This window comes from Pollachius pollachius, assembly GCF_949987615.1.
Source record: "Pollachius pollachius genome assembly, chromosome: 7".
NCBI classification, from domain to species: domain Eukaryota; kingdom Metazoa; phylum Chordata; class Actinopteri; order Gadiformes; family Gadidae; genus Pollachius; species Pollachius pollachius.
The window spans coordinates 6,621,653-6,641,980 of NC_136940.1; the positions used below are offsets into that span (position 1 = coordinate 6,621,653).

Here is a 20,328-nt window from a genome sequence, read left to right on the forward strand (position 1 = left end):
GCTCTTGTGTGAATAGGACTTTTTTTTTAAATGCTAGTAGAAAGTGCGGAGAATTGGCTTGTAAAACCTCCAGTCATTAAAATAAATGTGGGAGCTTAACAGACCCCGACCACTTATTAAGGATTTTAGATTTTACTGTGTCATGTTGCAAACACCTTGTTTGTCTTAAATAGGTTATGATGGGTGTGTGTGTGTGTGCGTGCGTGCGTGTGTGTGTGTGTGTGTGTGTGTGTGTGTGTGTGTGTGTGTGGCTCACACATAAAACTGGAAGGAGATTCGTTGGACTGGAGTGTAGTGCGCTATAATATCACACATGTTTGAAAGCAAACTGTGTAATGGTTTGGATATTGTCTGGCTTATTTTTCTTTTACCTAGCGATGCTTGTGTGTTTTCATTTTTAAATACAGTGTTTCCATTGTTTCAATTAATTTATGACCATCAATGAATTACAGAAAAACACACAATATGCAATCTAAATAATGTGTAATGTAATTTACTTTTCTGATTAGCCGCCTTGCTCGAGTAACTTTTCATCATTTGATTATTATGTTTTTTTCAGTTAGGTGAATAAACAACAAATAAACCACACACACAGAAACGGACTCCCAACACACACACACACACACACACACACACACACACACACACACACACACACACACACACACACACACAGGCGCAAACAGCGCGCTCATCTCTCCATCTCTCCATCTCACTCTTTTTTTTCTGCGATGGGAGTAGAACGCGTACTTATCCGCACACAGCTGCAACACTATTTGGTGGGGGGGGGAGAGAAAAAATTGACGAGAGAAAAAATTCAATTTCTGTGTGACAGAGTAAGAGCGGCGAAGGCTGAGCTCTGAGTAAACAGCCGTTATTGCTCCTCTCCTCCATGGAAGCCGAGCTCAGGGCCTAGCGGTGGCGGCAGAGAGAGAGAGAGGGAGGGAAAGAGAGGGGGAGAGGGGGGGGGGGAGAAAGGCAGCAAGAGGGAGGGAGGGAGGGAGGGAGGGAGGGAGGGAGAGTGGATGTGGATGCCTGCCAGGGGAAAGAGCCATGTCTCGGCTGGATTAGAGGAGAGTGCGGCACATCCACACTTAAAGCCTCTTTCTCCAACAAGACAGGGCCGTTATTTAGGGATGGTGTGGTGGGGTAAACACAAGGGCGCAAAATTTATCTATATATTTATTTATTTTCTCTCACCTCCTTTTTCCGGATAGGCTGTTGTCGGTGTTGTCGGGGTTGTTGGTGTTGTTGTCCTTGACGATTGTGACTTACAGCGAGCGAAGGAGAGGTGGGGGTAGGGCCGGGAGTTTCACTGCTAAGGGCGACGTGTAATGATTTAGCATGGAGCTAATTCCAACCGGGTGTCAAACTGCTGTCAGGTGTCGGTTAAAACAAGATATATTGACAACTGTTTTTAAACCAGGCTTCTTTTTTGCCTGTGGTTTCGGAAATCCATGTCGCCCCCCTTATAGTTTTTGTAGTGTCTATTGATGAATAATACAATAATAAAAAATAAAGATCATAGATTGAGCATTGATTGATTTTTGACACTTCCTCGCTATCGCTAAATTAGTAAAAAATATATTATTGTAACCTGATGCTGTGATGGTCTTATAAATTAAAATAGTAATACATATAGCCTATAACCGAATAAATAATGGAATTTCAAATAAACAATATCTTTTTTTGGTATAGATAGATAAAAGTATAACATACCGCTATTTGTCTCTCTGAAAATATTTCCGTACGGGACAGTGTTTAATATTTAATATAACAATGGGTACTTATTTTTACCTAAGCACACCTAGATTCGCCAAGTCAAAATGGACGCACTGCAACTTAGACAAAACAGTACGAATATTTGGAATATATATTAACCATTTCAAATGTAAATAAATTTATGTCAATGTAAAGGTATGGTTACGTGTCATTTGAAGAGTCAGAATAATCTCAACATCTGTCAGTCACAAAGGAAGAAGGGTTTGGCCGTGATTAATGTAAATTTATAATCAATAATGGCTGGATCAATGGTTTGCATCGTGTAACCGTCAAACCTAGCTCGGACTCGAGGAAAAGGTGGAAGCGAGGATACCCTATAATCTCATTGGGACCTTTGTGTGTGTGTGTGTCTGTGTGTGGGTGTGTGTATGTATGTTCGCATATTTGTGTGCGTCTGTATGGGTGCGTGTGTGTGTATCTGCATGTGTGTGTCTGCGCGTGTGTGTCTGGATGTGTGTGCAGTTGTGTGTGCGCGCGCGTGTGTGCGCCTGTGTGTGTCTCCGTGCGTTCATGGATGTGTGTGTGTTTTTCCTGCGATTATTATCATTCGTCTTAAGGTTCATTAGTGCTCCATTTATAAATTTCCATCATCACCTGTAAGAAGAAGAAAAAAAACACCTCAAAGTTTTGATGTCGTTTTTATGGTGGTAGATCTGAGGAAACGGTATTAGTCCATTAACTCTCTGCAGTGAATCATGAGTCCTCCTCCTTTCTATTGCACACATAAACTCCATGTGTGGTCTATGAGAATGTTTCTGTTTCCGCTGTGCTGACTAAAGTTTGGCCCCTGAGTTTGCTCTCTCTCTCTCTCTCTCTCTCGCTCTCTCTCTCTCTCTCTCTCTCTCTCTAACGCTCTCTCTCGCTCTCTCTGTCCTTCTTTCTCCCTCTTTCCCTCTCTCGTTCTTTCACTCTCTTTCATTGCCTCCTTATCTCTCTCTCTCTCTCTCTCTTGCTCTCTATACCTCTTTCTCCCTCTTTCTCTCCCTCTCTCTTTCGCTCTCTCTCCCTGTGCCTCCCTCTCTCTCACTTTCTTCCTCCCTCCCTCCCTCCCTTCCTCTCTCTCCCACCCTGTGTCTCTCTGGGTAGATAATGTCTCTGCAAATCATCTAACCACGCTCATTGAAGCGCCTTCCAGTAATTGAACAAGACTTAGTGCTTTACAGGAAAAACAATAGTCATAGTTATCACAGATCTCCACTCGTCGGCACATTAAACCAAACACTGGGATTTTTGGACTTTGAATACCTGAACTGAAGAAAAAAAACAGGTTTGTCTTTTTCTCCTTTGCTCTCTTTGTCTCTCTCCCTCTGGCTCTCGGTGTCTCTCTCTCTTTTCCCCAATGCCGTAGCACGGCTGGTATGGGTGTTTGCTAGGTGTGATATTATAGACCTTGTTGCGTGATTAGATTGCATGTCGTCTCACAACAACCACCTGAGGTTTGGAGGGCCGCCCGTGGGGCTTTGCTGGTTGATTTCTTAAGAGGTGTGCGTGAAAGACATTTGCATAAAAAAATAAGAGTTTTTAATTACTCTTAAACATGATTTGACAAACAGGAGTTAGCATGAGACGCTAAACTTTGTGCTAATTATAATCATCCTCTTTTAAAAGCCGAGTGAGCGTGAATGCTGATTTTATTCATGTCATTATTTCTATATTATTATTATTTCCTAGGATTAATTAGGTTACCTGAGAGTGATTTAATACCTTGAGCCGGTATAGCCGTTGTCACCGGGGCTTGAAGTGTCTACAATATCGAAAAAGATTGGCTATGTGCGTTCAAATGTATCTATATTTACTTGGTAGTAACTGAGTGTGTTGCCGTGGCGCTGGAGTTGACCTTGCGTGTGTCCGACAAGGTTCTCTCCCTCGCTCTACCCCCTCGCTTTCGTTTCCGCAAGCTCTCTTAAGACACAAAATGGCCAAGAGGAGCAGTTGTTCTCGACAGAGATGCATTGTTTCAGGCCGCCAATAAACCATTGCACTGTGAGTGGCTAAAGCTGTGAACCTCATCTCGACTACAGTGTAGGGGCTAGCTAACAACACGGCAACTGTCAAGGCTGCAGCACCTGCTACTGTCTCTAGTGGTAAAGGGACTCTTTATTTCTCTCTCTCTCTCTCTCACACCCTCTCTGTCGCTGTCTGTTGCTCACATATTCGCATCACTCTTCTGTTTTTGACAAGCCAGAGGCGATAGTGTCTCAGTTTGGGTCAACTGCGAGTGGAGCTACTCGGGAAAAACATTTGAAAGCAGAGGACGAAATGTCAATCCGAATAAGGATGTTAAAACGGAACGCGGCCACCCCTTAGGGCTAGCGGTTAGCTCGGCCAGAAACATATGCCCAGGCGCTGTGTTAAGCGACTAAAAAACTAAAACCCGGACCACCTATGGATCGTTAATGGGTTTTTGGGTGGTTTTGAGTTTGGATTTATATTTCTTATTTTCTATTCACAGAGCTGAAATATGGTATGAAATCGTAGATCAATTAATAGAGTTGACTGCCGGATACAACAATTGCTAATACTGCGAATAGAGGCCATTGAAACGCAACATTTCCAAAACACTAAAACACTAACATTCCAATTAGTATTTCAAAAGACATACTATATCTTTTGATGAAATTTTTGCTCTTGTTCAAATACTCAAGTATTTGTATCAGCGGTAGCGATACCGATGGAAAGTTAGGCTAACAAGATCTAACATAAGATCTAATGAGCTCATACCTTGTGTCTGAGTTGTGAACGCCCAATTGAATCCACAATGCCACACACATCATACAAGTATAGGAAGAGGAATATAGTTCATGAATAAGTCATACCGCGCCCCTAATTTGTCCACGGACCGCCACTGCCGGACAGGTGCATCGCTTGGAATGCTCCCGGCTAGGAGCCGCGTAGCGCTAAATGGTTTCTCTCTCACCTTATTGAATTGAAGCATAAGGAAGCGGCGGTGGCGACGGTGGCGACGGTGGCAGCAGCGCCCAATGCCGATATTGTTGGAATAATTCTGGGAACTGCTAAGTTAATAGGAGAGTTAAAGCCAGATTTTTGTTAAGAGATACACAGCCCTCATCATAATGACACAAATTACCAACAATAATGATAATAATTTTAACAATGATAATACAAGGTGGTTGAAAATACACAGTGGTTGAAAAATACACGACAATGCATGTGAAAAGACACATGCATTGTCGCTAACATGCATGTGGAATGGACATGCGCACCAGACCACCAGACTACAGTGTCACCATCTTTCCTTCCCCTACAACACCCCTGCCCCCCCACCCACCCCCAACTGTATCTATGTCTTATTTCCCAGCGCTAACATGCCAGGTGTGAGGTAGGAGTTGTAATTCTCACACCCTGTCTTAATTAAAAGCAGCTTGGCTGTGAATAGCTGTATTAAACAAACAGGCCTGTCTGGTGGCGAAAGCAGGGTTCCGTATGATTTATGGCAGAACTCACACCACCAGGTGCCTTACAGCTCATTTAGAGAGAGAGAGGGAGAGAGGGAGAGAGAGAGGGAGAGGGAGAGAGGTGGTCTAATGAATTACGAGGAGCCATTGTAATATGTATTTTCTCCCTGAGCAAATGTCAAAGATGCCAGATCACACAACGACACACGCAGAAGTGTGATATGAAGTCATGTGTAGTTTTTCCCCGGCTGTCGTAGATATAGTTCACAAGTCGTTTGATAAATATGTGCACCTCTCTTAAAGATTAAAGTCTGATAGAACGCTCAACTTTTTAGTTCAGATAAATATTTGCCCAGAAGAATGGCAATTTGCAGTGAATATTGGGAGTGGTTGACCCTGGATCCATGCAGTAAACAAACCGTCACAACTGAGGTCTCTGTGCGTTCAAAGTTTGCGCTTTTCAGAAAGAAAAAGACATATTTTGAAAGCGAACAGAAGAAGAATATATCCTCAAGATAAATCTGATATTCATGCTGTGATTCCTCCACAAACATAATAAGGCTTGTGTAAAAACCAAACCCGAAATGCAAAAAAAGCGCAAAAACATCCAAAGAATTGCATCCACCGTGCTATACTTACATCCAGCAGGCTTGGCTTCTTACTTGAAGCCTCGTCACCGCTGTGATTCCATGGTAGCTGATTGGGTTTGGAAGGAGCATACAGTAAAGGAGGACAGTCAAATACTAGTGGGGAAACGCGGACATTTTTTGTCCTTTGCAAAAAAAAAAAAGGGAAAAGTTCTGCCAGTGGCATTTCTTCCAGTCATCAACTGGGGCTGATTACAAGTGAGACCAGAATGAGCGGACAGGATCGGGCTCCAGACACCATTACCATCAGAAATAGGCCCAGCTGGCCCTTGGGTTGTGGCTTCGGCTCCAAGCCTCTGAAAAGTTTCTCTTTCCTGTCTGATAACATCTCGCCAGGTTAGCAAGTATATGTATGTATGATGTCTGTGTGTGTGTGTGTGTGTGTGTGTGTGTGTGTGTGTGTGTGTGTGTGCGCCCGCGCATGTGCAAGCATGTGAGTATGCGCGCGTGTAAGTGTGTGAGCATGTGAGTGTGCACGCTTACATGTCCATATACGTATGTGTGTGTGTGTGTGCGTCTGTGTATTTATTTTTCTAATAGTGGCCCAGACAGTTTATCTTAGTGGTTAACCTCTGGCAGAATAACTCAGTTTAAAGTAGTCTTCAAGTTATTCACCCACAGGTAAAGTTAAAAATAATCCAACATAGCATAATATTTGGATCACTACAGGGCATGCACATACCTCTCAGACTAAGTGGTACGGTCCATCAGATCCAATGTGGTTCTGACGGACCGTACCACTTAGTCAGAAAGTGGCGGAACCATCCGCTCTCTCAAGGAAACCCAGAATAGGTTTTTCAAAAGGAATACGTGAGTCAACATTACTTTGGGCTGAGCTTTAAAATGTTGAAGCGGTTTGATTCAAGATGCTATCAGCTGATTTCATGGGTCTTTCAACAGAATAAGCTCAACCGTTTTCTACTGGGGACTGTTTAGTTGAGCATTATTAAGGTGATTCATACAACTGGAGCATGCGGCTTATAGCCTGGAACCATAATTAGTGCTCTGAGTATGTGTCAAACACAGGATTTGTGCTTTAAAAGCCATACAAAATGGTCAGGGATTTGGTTTGCCAGTCAGACAGGCTCAAACAGTTATTATTGATCAGCTGTGACTTTCCAACAATAACCAAACCACAACAACAAGGTCTCCAATAGAGTTACATAACACATGTGTATTAACCTCATCTCAAGGCATTTAGATTGATTTTCAAAGAAAGAAGGTTTCATGAAAGCAAATTGCATAGGGAATATTTTGAGAATATTTCAGTAAATGTTTTAGTGAATTTCTTTAGCGTCTAACTTACTTTGGCTCTTTATTTAAAACACGAGCAACATAAATATCAATGTGTGGGGAGAGATTGCTTTCTATTTTAGGGCTATTGATAATTAAATGAATAACTAAATAGAAAGAGCTCTAGGCCTTACTGCTAGCATGCATTTAGCCTCTGCCTCAATCTAAACGGAGATTTGATTCATTTTTCATGTAATCAAATCCTCAAACACATTCTTTAAGAAAATAATCTCATCACTGAGTGGGGGAAACCTGTAGTGAGGTCCAATGCTATCTTAGAGATTCAAATGAGAAGGGAGGAGAATGAGCCAATCCTAACTTGTTTGCATCACAATCCCCCTCATACAGTTGTGCTGTAATGCAAATGAATGCTCGGGAGAAAGCTTGTCCCCAAAAAACTCTCCTGTCTCTGGTGACAAAGGCGAGCGGGGATGAGGGTTTGTGGGTGGGGGGGGGGAGTTGGGGTTGTGTGGGTTAGACGCTGAAAATGATTGAACACACTCTAAGAGCGGCTGAAGGAAATGAGATGATACAACGTCGACGTTCAAAAGCAAATTAAATAACCAGAATATTTTTTCTTTTCATTTTGCTGTGGATAAATGTGCTATTAAATCCCCTGGCCTGATTTCATTCTTTCCCCGGCGTCTTTCGGTTCTTTCAAAAAAATTTCGTGGTGCCCCTTTTTTTTGTCCGGGGCGAGAATATGTCTCATGTTATTGTGCGCCGAAGAGTGGAAACCATTCATTTGTGAGCAGCGGCTAAATGGGAGCTTTTAGAAAGTGTCTGTCTTTGAGGGAAAAAGAGAAAAAAAAGCAGGAAAAAGGGTCAATATACCTTCATCACGTTTAACAAGCACCATTACCTGTCATGGTGGCCGTGAGCGGACAGATTAAGGGTTGACAACTGATTGCCCTCAGAAGAGAAAAAAAAGACTACACCCAATTCTTTTGTGTCGCTCCTCTGACGAGCCATGACAACAGGACCTTGTTTTGGGGTTTGACACACACACGCCACATTCCCGCGTCACACAACAGTCCTTTCCGCGTCTTTTGAGATTGAAAACTATATATACTGCCATCGGGGCACTTGTACTGATATGTTTTACTGGACTGTTGACATGGCTCCTGGCCTTTTGTTAACCAGATTGTCCTTCCTGTGCAATAAAGGTTAAAAGCCTTTTACAAGAGAAAGACTCTGCGCCCTTATTTTGAAATTTGAAAAACACATCTTTCAAAATCAATATAGAACTAAACATGAATAGGCTGTATTTACGTACAGCTAAATAAAAACAAAGTGTCATGCTAAACAATGAAACTATCTTTACTTTTTTTTTGCTTTGTGTGTGTCGACTGCAATGCGTGGATTTGTTTGTTGTGTATGCTCGCTCACCCGCGCCCATCCCCCATTGGCGTATGTTTTTACAAGTCATCTTCTCCGTTACCCTCCTCGTGTTTTTGTGTGGTGCCACCCACTATCTTAAAAATTAATCATCCTGTTGAATAATGCCTCACGATCACTGTGCATTATTGATGCTGAGGTCCCTAATAGAAGGAAGAGCTGAACCGAGAGAGAGAGAGAGAGAGAGAGGGAGCAAGTGTTAGGGAGAGAGAGGGTAGAGCGAGCATAAACGCTGCTCACTGGTGCGCGTCCCCATAAATACACCACACTTGAATTATCATAGACTTAAAAGCATTGTAAAACAAGCTATTTGCCCCCTCGACTGAAAACCAGTCACAGAGAGGGAGAGAATGAGAGGGCTATGATTCAATAAATAAATATCAAACGTAAGACACGCTCACATACTCTGCGGGAAATATATAGAGCTGCCTAAGTCCTATAAACTAAACAAGAGTTGACAATGAGCGCAACACGCTCTGGCCTCTGGCTAAGGGGGCTGTGTGTCTGAAGGACGTTGGCTTGGGCAAAAAGTGACAACTCTCTCTCTCTCTCTCTCTCTCTCTCTCTCTCTCTCTCTCTCTCTCTCTCACTCTCTATCACACTCCCTCTCTCTCTCCCTCGCTCCCCAACAGCCAGTGAGTGTTAGTGGCTGTGAGCGCACATCAATCTGTCTAGGTCCCTCTCCCCCGACTTTGCCAGCCAAATAGCATTGTGTTGCTCCTCAATGACAGACACACTGGTTCACTGGGCTGAAATGGAGAGGAGCAGCCTTTCAGAGAGAGAGGGAGAGAGAGAGAGAGAGGGAGGGAGAAGGGGAGAGAGGGAGGGAGAAGGGGAGAGAGGGAGGGAGACATAGAGGGATAGAAATAGAGAGGTGAAGGGCCGAGAAGGAGAGAGGAGAGGAGGAGAGAGCGAAAGATGGAGACTGAGAGAGGGAAAGTGAGACATTATAGCGGGAGAAAGAGAGGTTGAGGCAGGGAGGGAGAGACAGAGAGAGGAGCAGAGGGAGATGGAGAGATGGAAGAGAGGAAGATAGAGAGGGGGGAGAGAGTAAAATAGAGGGGGTAGAGATGAGAGGGGAGAAAGACAGCGGCAGAATGACAGAGCGAACGCGACGCCTTGGCCAACAGCACAGAGCTCGCTGAGCCTGATCCCCTATTTGTTTTGACTAACTTTGCCATCGAGAAAATGGATCACACAGCAATGTCCCCTTTTATGCTGCCCTCATGTAGATCTCGAATGCTGCCACCCACAACAACAGCCCTTCGCCTTATTCACCAAGGCATATCGTAATTGGCTTGGCTGTGTGTGTGTGTGTGTGTGTGTGTGTGTGTGTGTGTGTGTGTGTGTGTGTGTGTGTGTGTGTGTGTGTGTGTGTGTGTGTGTGTGTGTGTGTGTGTGTGTGTGTTTGTGTGAAATGCATAGGCTAACCTATAGCTTCAGCAGCTTGTCTGTACTCCAAGGTGAACGTCGGCGTGTCAAGGACTTATTGGTTCTGATTGGCAGCCACTATCGCCCAGGAGATACTTATAATGGTATGGCTCCCATTCCTGACCCCTTCCCTATTTATCTTGCTGTATTAATGTCAGCCTATTAATTCCCCCGACCGGGGAAGCGTTTGGCGAAGACACCGTTTAACGGGGAGCCGGGCGGAATTCATTCTTATCTCGGCACACCTGAAAGGGGGGAACGGTCTTGTGTTATCGGCGGGTGGAAATGACATTTTCAAATTTCATTCGAGATAATCCACTTCACTTCCCAGCTAAAACATCAAAATTACAACGGGTGGCTAGAAATTCGATGGAACCCATATTAATATTTTCCGTAACGGGGGCGGGTCGCGTCGGCCCCGCAATATCCCCGACGGCAGACCGGTGTAGGTATCTATCGGACCTAATAGGATTCCCCGACGCATTGTTGAAGTGATTATGAAGCGCTGGATTCGGTACTCGGAGAGGCAGAGGGCACACGGCGCCCGGGAACACCGGCGAGAGAAAGTCACCCCTTGTGGCTGATCGTAGTAAACACAAATACGTTAGAACACTGTGACATGGTAATCATAATAACAGCACCTTTCCATTCTCAGGATCAAATACTCAGAATCGGCTCATTGCAATGAGGGATCTTATACGTTGTTTTCCTTGCTCTTTGCACACACTCGGTTTTAATTCCGAACCGATTTAATCAACGAACGTTCCCGGGACTGACGTGGGAACGCCTCATTGAGTCGCCCCGTGGCCCGACCGGTAGGGAGTGCTCTAATCGATTAATTGAATGGCTCATAAAAATGATGAATGGAGGCGGACTGGAAGAGCAACGCACATGACCATGCCCGCTCCCAGAGCACATCACAGCGCTCCTCCGGTGGGCTTTTGGGGTGTCTGAGTGTGTGTGTATGTCTGTGAGTGCGAGTGTGTGTGGGTGTGTGTGTGGGTGTGTGTGTATGTCTTTGAGTGAGTGTGTGTGTGTGTGTGAGAGTGTATGTCTGTGAGTAAGTGTGTGCGTGTGTGTGTGTGTGTGTGCGTGTGTGTGTGTGTGCGTGTGTGTGTGTTTTTGCGTGTGTGTGTGTGTGTGTGAGTGAGTGTGTGTATGTCTGTGAGTTTGTGTGGGTGTGTGTGAGTGTAATGGATACTGTAAGCTGATAATAATGGACATTATTATTATTATTGTTGCTAGGATTATTAGGGTGCGCTGTTTTTAGACATTGAAACACAGACATAATAAAGTTTATGAACGACTCGCTTGAATATCTGGGTTTTTCATGCTGTTTTTCATCTGGCATGTGTGAGGAGGGAATGGAGTGTGTAACAGCTACTGTAAGCTCCTAATGAATATTATTATCATCACAGTTATGATTGTAGTGGTACCATTTCAACATGACTACGTGGACTATTATGATAATTGTTTTCTGCAGATCTGCTCTTTCTGATTCAGACTGTGAATATTACTGTACTCTGGGATGAGGGAAGGCAGTCGGGGTAGTACGATGATGTGAAGGGTCGGGTGGGCGGGTCTGGATTACTTTGTAACACTGTATGACCTCAGTTGGACTAGGGGGGCAGCGGGAATGGAATGAAATACGCCGTTGATATTCGAAAAAGTGAACAGGCCGATGATATGCACACAAAATAGGGGCTTGGAATCCTTTGCCAGATGTAACGGTTGGACGTTTGAAAAATTTAAATACAAAGAAAATACCCCCCCCCCCCTTCCCACACACCCTAACCCCTTGTATAACCGTCTCAGCCCCAATTTACACCCCCCCCCCCCCCTCCCTGAGTGGGAGTGGGGCAGTCCTGCAACAGTCTAGTCATGCATTGCATGCGTGACCGGGTGTTACCCTGGCTGAGTCCACTGTCCCGGGTCACGGCCTTCACTCGGGGGCTCATAACAGTCACATCGTGTTTGGTTGGGGTGCCATTCATGCTAACCGTCACCCCATCTACCTCCAGCCAGACCCCACCCCCTCCCCCCACCCCCCCCCCTTTCAGACCGTTAGCTCCTTCTCTCTGTTGCTTCCACTAATAACCCCCCCACCCCTCTCCCAGTGGGAGGGGGTCAGTGCCAGCCTCTCACCCCCCCCTGCCCCATATACGACACAGCGGGGGGGTCTCCATGCACATCCACCCAACACCAAACCCACCTCTGCCCCGACTGGAGTGCAAATTCTTCGTGAAAATGTACGCCGGGGCAAAAACGGATCCATCTTCAGCGAGTACCTCTCGCGGGGAACGGGAGTTTCCCCGCACAGGCCGAGGCAAAGTCCTCCAGAAGTGAACTGCTGCTGAGGAGGGGTCCCCAGGTATTATGGCTTCCCCTCCATGAAGTGAGCGAGAAAAACAGAGATAAGAGGAGCCTTATAGTATATATGAATACATGCATGAGAGCCTACCATTGAAGGAGAAGGAAGGAAGAGGAAAAAAAAAAAAAAAACGCAATGAGAACCAAATGTCTAACCCCACCCACCCCATTCAACATGTGGTCGGCCTGGTTGGTGATTTACATTTCATGGAGTCCCGGGTCCTATATGACCCCTCCTTTCAGTCCTTGTGATGTGTGCGCCACAATTAACATCCACACTTTTTCTCGGGGGTGCGTTGAAAGCTTGGGGGCTAATGCGAGGGTCAAGCAAGACTTGCAGGCTGTCAATCTTAGATTGTAACGCCGGCCCTGTCCCTCTGTCCCCCCCCGCCCCCCCCCCCCCACCCCCCGCCCCCCCCCCCCCCCCCCCCCGACAGAGTCCTTTATCCAGTGTCCTGGCCATTCTTCCAGACCTACTTCCACAGAACAGCCCCGACTCTTCCTCTATTCTCTAGTGGCCCTCCCTAACAGCTATAGAGGGACAACCGGGAGCTTTGTCTGAGGAGAGCAGGATTCCTTCACATCTGCCTCTTGTTTTGGCCCAGCCGAGCCTCGCCCTCCCTCACCCCACATTCAAATTTCAAACTGTCTTTTTCAATCAATCCCCTTCCCCTCCATCTCTCCTCCATTAGCGCCATTGTGCACACACCAAAGTACCTTTTGTGTGTGTGCATGTTTGTGTGTGTGTGTGTGTCTATGTGTGTGTACGTGTACGTGTGTTTGTGTGCATGTCTGTGTGCGTCTGTATGCATGTATGTATGTATGCATTTATGCGTGCCAGTGTGTCAGCCTGTGCGCACGTATTTAATGCTTGTACGTGCATGAGAGGGGCAGAGAACCAGAGAGGCAGAGTGAGAGAGTGTGCGTGCGTGTGTGTGCCGCTTATAGTTTAAACCCGCACCCCCACCCAATCCGGCCCAAAAAAAGAGTGTTGCGAATCACATTTTTCGCCACTCTCCTTTCGCCCGCTGCAGAGTGCTCTGTTTCGAATGTGCCGACTCTGGCAAATACATCAAGAGCACATATGCTGAAAGCCTCTGGGCCGACGCCCCTGTGGCTTCCCCATCGCTCAGAGTACTTTAACATCTGCCCGTGCCAACTTCATATTTAGCCAAAACAATGTGACGCCTGTTGACATTTTGGCAATCTGTGTTTAACATTCACAGTACATTGACTTAATCATCGTCGCAGCGTCACAGGGGGACGTAGCGGGTGGGGGTTGGAGGGGGGGAGGTGGAGATGACGGCGATGGTGACGACGGCGGTGATAGATTGGTAGCGAACGTTACGTGCGCCACGAGGAAACGGGGAAAACGCTCTTTGTTGTAGCCGCAGACCGGCAGGAGGTGGAGGAGGGAGGTGGAGGAGGAGGTAGAGGAGGAGGCCACGTGGTTCCCCCCCATCCCCAATCCCCAGCCCCAACCTCCCAGCCCCCAAGCCCCAAGCTGAGGGCTGTTTAAGGAAACAGCCAGGGTATGATCACCGATGGATCCTGGCACGTGGGCAGAGTCTGGGGGAGGGGGGGGGGGGGGAGAGAGAGACAGAGAGAGAGAGAGAGAGAGAGAGAGAGACCAACACACACAGAGAGAGACAGAGAGAGAAGGGAACAGAGCCCCCCTGCAGAGCAGGGAGACCTCAGCACATTTAATGAGCAGGACGACAGGAAGGCAGACTCCCCCGATTTTGCGCCTTTGGTGCCTCAGCATGTTAAACACTCACAGCGGGGAACAGACGATATTAAAGTATAGGATTGTTATCATCGATTTGCCCAACACCCATCGCCGTGTAGTAGGCATCGACGGTGAGCCCTTCTTTATTTATATCCACAGCGGGGGGGCTCCCTTCGTCTGCATGGGAGGCAGGCAGGGGTACCCAGACAGGCCCGCTCTCCGACCTCGCGCGCTCACACACGTCTCGTTCTCTCCCAGATCCCCGGTGGTGATTACCAGGCCCTGAATGCAATGGGGGCGGTCCCTTCTGTCTAATTTGATCCGTCGATGTGTGTACATATGCATCCATCCACCGCCAAGACGGAAGATTACCGTGGATCCAGGATTCGATGTGATTCAGCACATACTATCCTCTCTTTAAAAGCAATGCTGTTTTGTACGTAATCTTTGAAATTCGGTATCGTTCTGACAAAATGGTGCCCGTCTTTTTAAAATCTACACGATGTTGTATGATGGCAGACCATATTTGAGAGCACTCAGCGCTTAAGCCGCATGGGGGGAGGGGGGGGGGGGGGGATGGGTGGCTCAGCCACGGTAAGATCTCACAGATGTATCCGCCAGGCCTGATGCCACTCTTTAGTAGCAGCTATAAGAAAGGAAAAGGTGTCTCGGTCCTCGACGGCTTCACAGCGCTCCATTGAAGCGGAGGTACTGTCGAGCACAACGCACACATGATGAGAGCGTGTACAGTGTGCGCAGCGAACGCTGAAGACTTAATCCTATTGTGGGAAGGAGGAGGGGAGTCTCTTAAACCCATGTGCTCAAGCGAGCTTTGTTGTGACACCAATACAACCAGAGGGCTTTAATTCACGCAGGCCCTTCGGATATAGGCTAATTATATATATATACATATATATATTATAGAGAGAGAGAGAGCCACTGGCCTAATAAATCACATTGGTACCTGGTGCATTAATCATCAAGTGGAGGAACCAAGGTGAGGACTTTTTCTCTGAATCTAATACACCTGTGCCCCACGGTCACACCGCGTCTGTCGAAAGCCTCGGCCAGGGTGTGCGTAGCGTCGGGCGAAACGCTAAACACACTCTGCTCATTGTTCCGCAGCTCCCTCCTGTTAACCTTTTCTTAAACAGCTTCAAATTGGAAGGTCTAAGGTATGTCCTGATGTCATTTCAGATTAGCCCGATCATTGCGGGCTTTAATTATAGCCCTGTCAGCTGATGTGTGTGCGTTCTGCGTATGTCTCCGCCGAGAGAGGGAGGAGAGGAAAAAACAGAAAGAAGAAGAAATCATAACTACTGCAGCCGACTCTCCGGTCTTCAGAGGGAACCGATCAAAGCTTGCATCTCGCCCGTGAACGCAACCGATTATCTACCTTCAAGTGGGGAGGAAGTACAAGACCAGTTCGTCCAGAAACATTAGTAGAGTTGGCCGGCGTTGGCAGCATCATCGCCGCCGACAACAACACAACATCCTTTTCATTCGTGTTGTGTTCGTCCACCCCCACCCACCCCTTCCCTCCGCCCCCCTCCGCCCCTGACCTTCTGAGGATGTAACATTAGATCCCTTTAGCTGGGATCTCATAACAGGGCTGTGCCCCTTCTGCCGCACAAAACAGGGGCAACACAAAAAAACAAACACAAAAAATCAACTGGAACACCCGGTTGTGGACAGACAGACAGTCAAAGACGGAAAAGACAGACAGAGAGGGCGAGAATAATACAAATAAAAAGAACACTTCCTAATGGGGTCCTGTGTGCCTTGTTGCCACGGCGATGCCATATCCCTGGGTACATGCACTAATGGTTCATGGGAGTGCGCGGGCCGAGGTTAGCGGCGGCGGAGTAAACAGGCAGACAAAAGGGAGCCGTTAAAAGTGGGAAACGCATGCCTGGGCGCTCAGGTAGGCATTAAGTTTCACCCTACACAGCCCATTGCGCTGTATCCATGACAAGGGAGGGGTGGTGGTGGTGGTGGTGGGTGGGAGCAGGCCATTTGCTTTTGTAGGGAAACAGGAAAAACAAACAGGAAAACAGAATGGTAGTAGTAGGAGTAGTAGAAGGAGAAGTTTTGTGAAGCAGTGGAGGGGAGAAATTTTTTTGTGGGGAGAGGGGTAAATGAGTGAGGGGAAGGAGGGAAAAAGGGAGGGGGGGGTAGGTTGTATAGAGAGGGAGATAAGCTTGTGTGTGGTCAGTCACAACAGAGTGGTGTTGCTATCTTTTGAGGGTGTGTGTCTGCGTGGTCGGGGGGGGGTTGTTTGGCTAGTGAGATAAGCAACGGAGTCAGCCTTTGGAGTCATGACAAGATGGAGACGGGGAGGGGCTTGTCGCGGTTTGTTTGTGTGTGTGTGTGTGTGTGTGTGTGGGTGCGGGTGTGTGTATGCATGCATCAGTGACATGAGGCTCTCATCTCATCATCTCTCCACCGATGTGACGGTCACCAACCACTCAGCGTCCATTAAGAGATTTCCCTCCCCTCGACTCTGGATTATTGACCTTCTTCTGGGCTTATCCTGGTTAGATCTTTCACAGTATATCACAGTTTGGAGGATTTATACACACCTTTTGTGTGCTGTTGTAGTCATGTAGGCAGACAGTGTAGAGACAGCAGGGGCGAGGAGACATGGCTTCCTGTGTGAGGATGAGGGGGAGAGAACAAGGTCTTGAGAACGTTGTGTTAACAACATTGTCTTTAGGATGTCATGTTTAGAGCGATGTCTTTCTACAGCGTTGTCTCTGGAAGGTAATCTTAAGAAAGAGGTCTTTTTAGATCGTCGTCTTTAAAAGATTCTCTTTAAAACGTTGCCTGTAGAATGTTGTCTTTAGGAGATTCTCTGGAGAACATTGCCTTTAAGAATGTTGTCTTTTGGAACCTTGTCTTTTAAACGCTGTGCTGAGAATGTTTTGTGGAATGCTTCCTTTTGAACGCTGCCTCACTAATGTTATCTTAAGAACGTTGACTTTAGAACGATGTCTTGAACTGACGGCGACTCCCTTTGCTTTGCTCCCTTTGCAGCTGAGGAGACGAGCGATGACCATCTTCCAGACCTGTTGCCTTGGACTTTTCTAGCCAACCGTCTGCCATCACACCCTCCCCCCCACCCTAACCAGCCCAATCCCACCCCACCCAACTACCAGAGACCATCCACACTCCGTGAACCATGATGGCCTGTTCCCTGTGGAAACTCCTCACCATCTGCATGTGTACCATCACGTTGGCTCAAATACATTCCACCGAGGGTGAGTAGTGCACTGCTATTCTTTCCCTTTTCATTGGAATTGTCGCGAAGCCAGTATTCATTTCGATTGGCCTTCACAAGTGATTCTCGTCAATAGGCCATTGTCTCTGGGATACATTTGGTCCTGTGTATAGCTTGGCTTTTTCAAAGCCAGTGCCAAATGTATAGATATATATTTTTTTAATATAAAAACACCTATTGATTCCTGCAGTGAGAGCCAAAACTGTTCCCCTGACTAAATGCAGTGCGATGCTTGTGTGAGCAATATAGCTGTGGTGGGAACAGTAAGTCCAGGCGGATGGGGTGGTGGTGGCGGTGTGTGTGTGTGTGTGTGTGGAGGGGTAATCTGGAGTGGTTTCATTAGTTGGTAAATTGTGATTTGTCTGAGATTTTCTGCTTCAAAGCGCCCCTCGTCCCCAGTGGCAGGGACACAGAACTCAGGATCCATTTGTAAATTCCTCTCGCCGGAGATTCTCTCGCGCTCCCATCTCGTGGCAGCAGGCGAGCATCTAGCGTTCCAGGACGAATCTTGAAGCCTGAATGTGTTTTAATCACGTCGTGTTTAGCTTTGATTAAACCCACTCTGGAGTGCATCATAATCATGAGCTTTATGCTGCTAAACTTTATCCGAGGCAAATTGTGTTCAAGCCGACATTGGTGTTTAATGATAGGAGCAGTAGTTCATTACTTAAGACAGTTAAGCATTCAGCTTGATGACGGAGCAGACAGGGCATATTTTCATGTCTCAGTTGAATTGGTTGGGGTTTGTGTCAACAGTTTTTCGCTGCGACCCGATGTTAGGGGATGTTATGTATAGCTTTCGCTATATTCACAATTCTTTGGGTTTTTGTCATTACCATGTTCAATTATCATCATCATGCCCTGCTATTGCTGAAGATGGAACTAAAGGAATCCAATAACAGTCCTAGAGCCGCTTATTCTTACGATATCAATCATGCACATCCCATTCGACAAAGGACCGCGCTGCACAATGTATCTCGTTCCAAAGCCCTTGAGAACATTTCTCCCACATAGCCTCCAGCTTGAAAAGGATTCAGGCATCGCAAAGGTCACGAGCAATAGTAAGCATATGTCCTATGTGCCTGTACATTGAGATATCATCCCCAGCCCCCTCCCGTCCATATAAAATCTGCTCCAGGCAAAGACAAACAGTAGACTGCACTGGATTTTGTTTATACATTTCCCTCACCTTTTGTGTTTAGTCGTTAATCATCTCATCTTGTTTGCCTTCACCCACGACCGCAGACACATCCCAGTCAAATAGAGAGAGGGAGAGAAAGGGAGGGAGAGAGGGAGAGATCAGCCCAGAAAACAGTTCATTACGGGCTAAACAATATCCCCAAGTAAACATGCGTCATTACACTGCATCCTTGCCCCTAATATCTTTTTAATGCATTTTTATAATTGAATCAAATGGGTTAGTGCCGTGATGTAAATAGTTAGGGTTTGCGTTTATTTTCCTCCTCCCTCCTGCGTTCTTTTCAACAACGTTCACAGAGAAACTGGTTGGTGGAGGGGTGTTTGTTTTATCTGACCTCCCTGTATGAAATACTCAGTGTCAAAACTCTGTGGGTAGCTACCAATATTTTTCTTCATTTTAAAATATTTATTGAGCTCCAATACCTTCCCTTTCCTCTTCTTTTTCGAAAAATATAAAAAAAAATTCTAGCCCAGTTAACATCCAAACCGTGAGCCAGTTAGGCCTGTATTTCTTACCGGATTACAGCCAACGGTCCTAGAGTTTGGATATTAGTTTATTTTGATTGATTCAGCTTAATTTTCTACATGACATAGTTTGCCGTGAGGTATTAAAATGACTCACAACAATGAAGCCATCCACATTGTGTGCTCACACACACAGAGCAGTCCCATATCATGGGCTGCTGGGACAACATTTTGTTCTGTAAGGTAGTCCACATGTACAGACATCTTAACCAGGCAGCCTATTCATCATACGTATACATTTGTATTGTCATTTTATGTCATATACGTGAAAATACATGTGACTTCGCTGTGATTTATTTCATTTGGAGAAACAGCGACGTCAAAGGTTTAAATGCAAGGTTGGGAACTGAGCCGGTTGTGCAACATGATAAAGAGCGTATTTTATTACAGATAATTGTTATTTTAATTGATAATTATACTATAAAAACATGGGCTTGGGTACTAGACGTAGTTGCATTTAATAAGAAAGGCACAGTAACAGTAGTTAACATAACAGTAGTTAAATCATGTGAACAATTTGTGAATACAATTATCTGTTTTAGTTTGCAGTTTGACCATTTTTTTTGTATATTCCAAAAAAAAAGATTTTGCACCCACACAATATCCCAATAAATACAGAAAAATAACAAAAAAATTTACGATTTAGAAAAAAAAAAAAAAAACATTGAACAAACAAAAACAACAATAAACAATGAAAAAAAAAATTATGTCATTGCACATCGTCAAACTGGATGACATGCCTTTAAAAGTATACAACCGGTTGGGTTGGGGTCGGTTTGTAAGACAGTGACTGAACCACAATGTTTACCTAGTGCTGCCATGAACACAAACTTCAATAGCCTTCCCTAAATTCGAAAGAAGAAGGAACAGCATTCTGTTCCAATAGAGTGGATCATTTGGTTAGCAAAGTACATTCTATAGACTATCATCTGACAGGAAAGCTGAGCATTAGTACCTCTCTTTCTTCTGCTTAATAAAGGGGAACTGGAAGGTCATCTTTAAGATTTCCATGTAGTATCGTGAAAAGAAGGGACAATTAGGAAAACATTTTTGAAGTGTTCACTTTATGGTTAGTGAACTATGTAATCAAGACCTTCTGAAAGATATAACTTGAAATATAATTGCACACATTTGAAGATTCTGAAAGACTTAAATACAAGGTCTTCAGGTATTCATAATTAATGTTCTTGATACTTTGGATTTGTTAGGAATTTATCAAATATAAGATCAACAAAGAATGAAAAAGAATACACTAAT

The 20,328-nt window shown here is 45.6% G+C and overlaps 1 protein-coding gene across 1 annotated transcript in view; it reads left to right on the plus strand.

The window, feature by feature from the left end:
• Nucleotides 1-20,328, plus strand: part of adgrl2a (adhesion G protein-coupled receptor L2a) — a 97,943-nt gene that overhangs the window by 4,647 nt on the left and 72,968 nt on the right. The window contains 1 exon segment of the mRNA XM_079740533.1: nucleotides 17,103-17,326. Within this exon segment, the coding sequence (XP_079596659.1) occupies nucleotides 17,248-17,326 (79 nt within the window). The 5' untranslated portion in view covers nucleotides 17,103-17,247.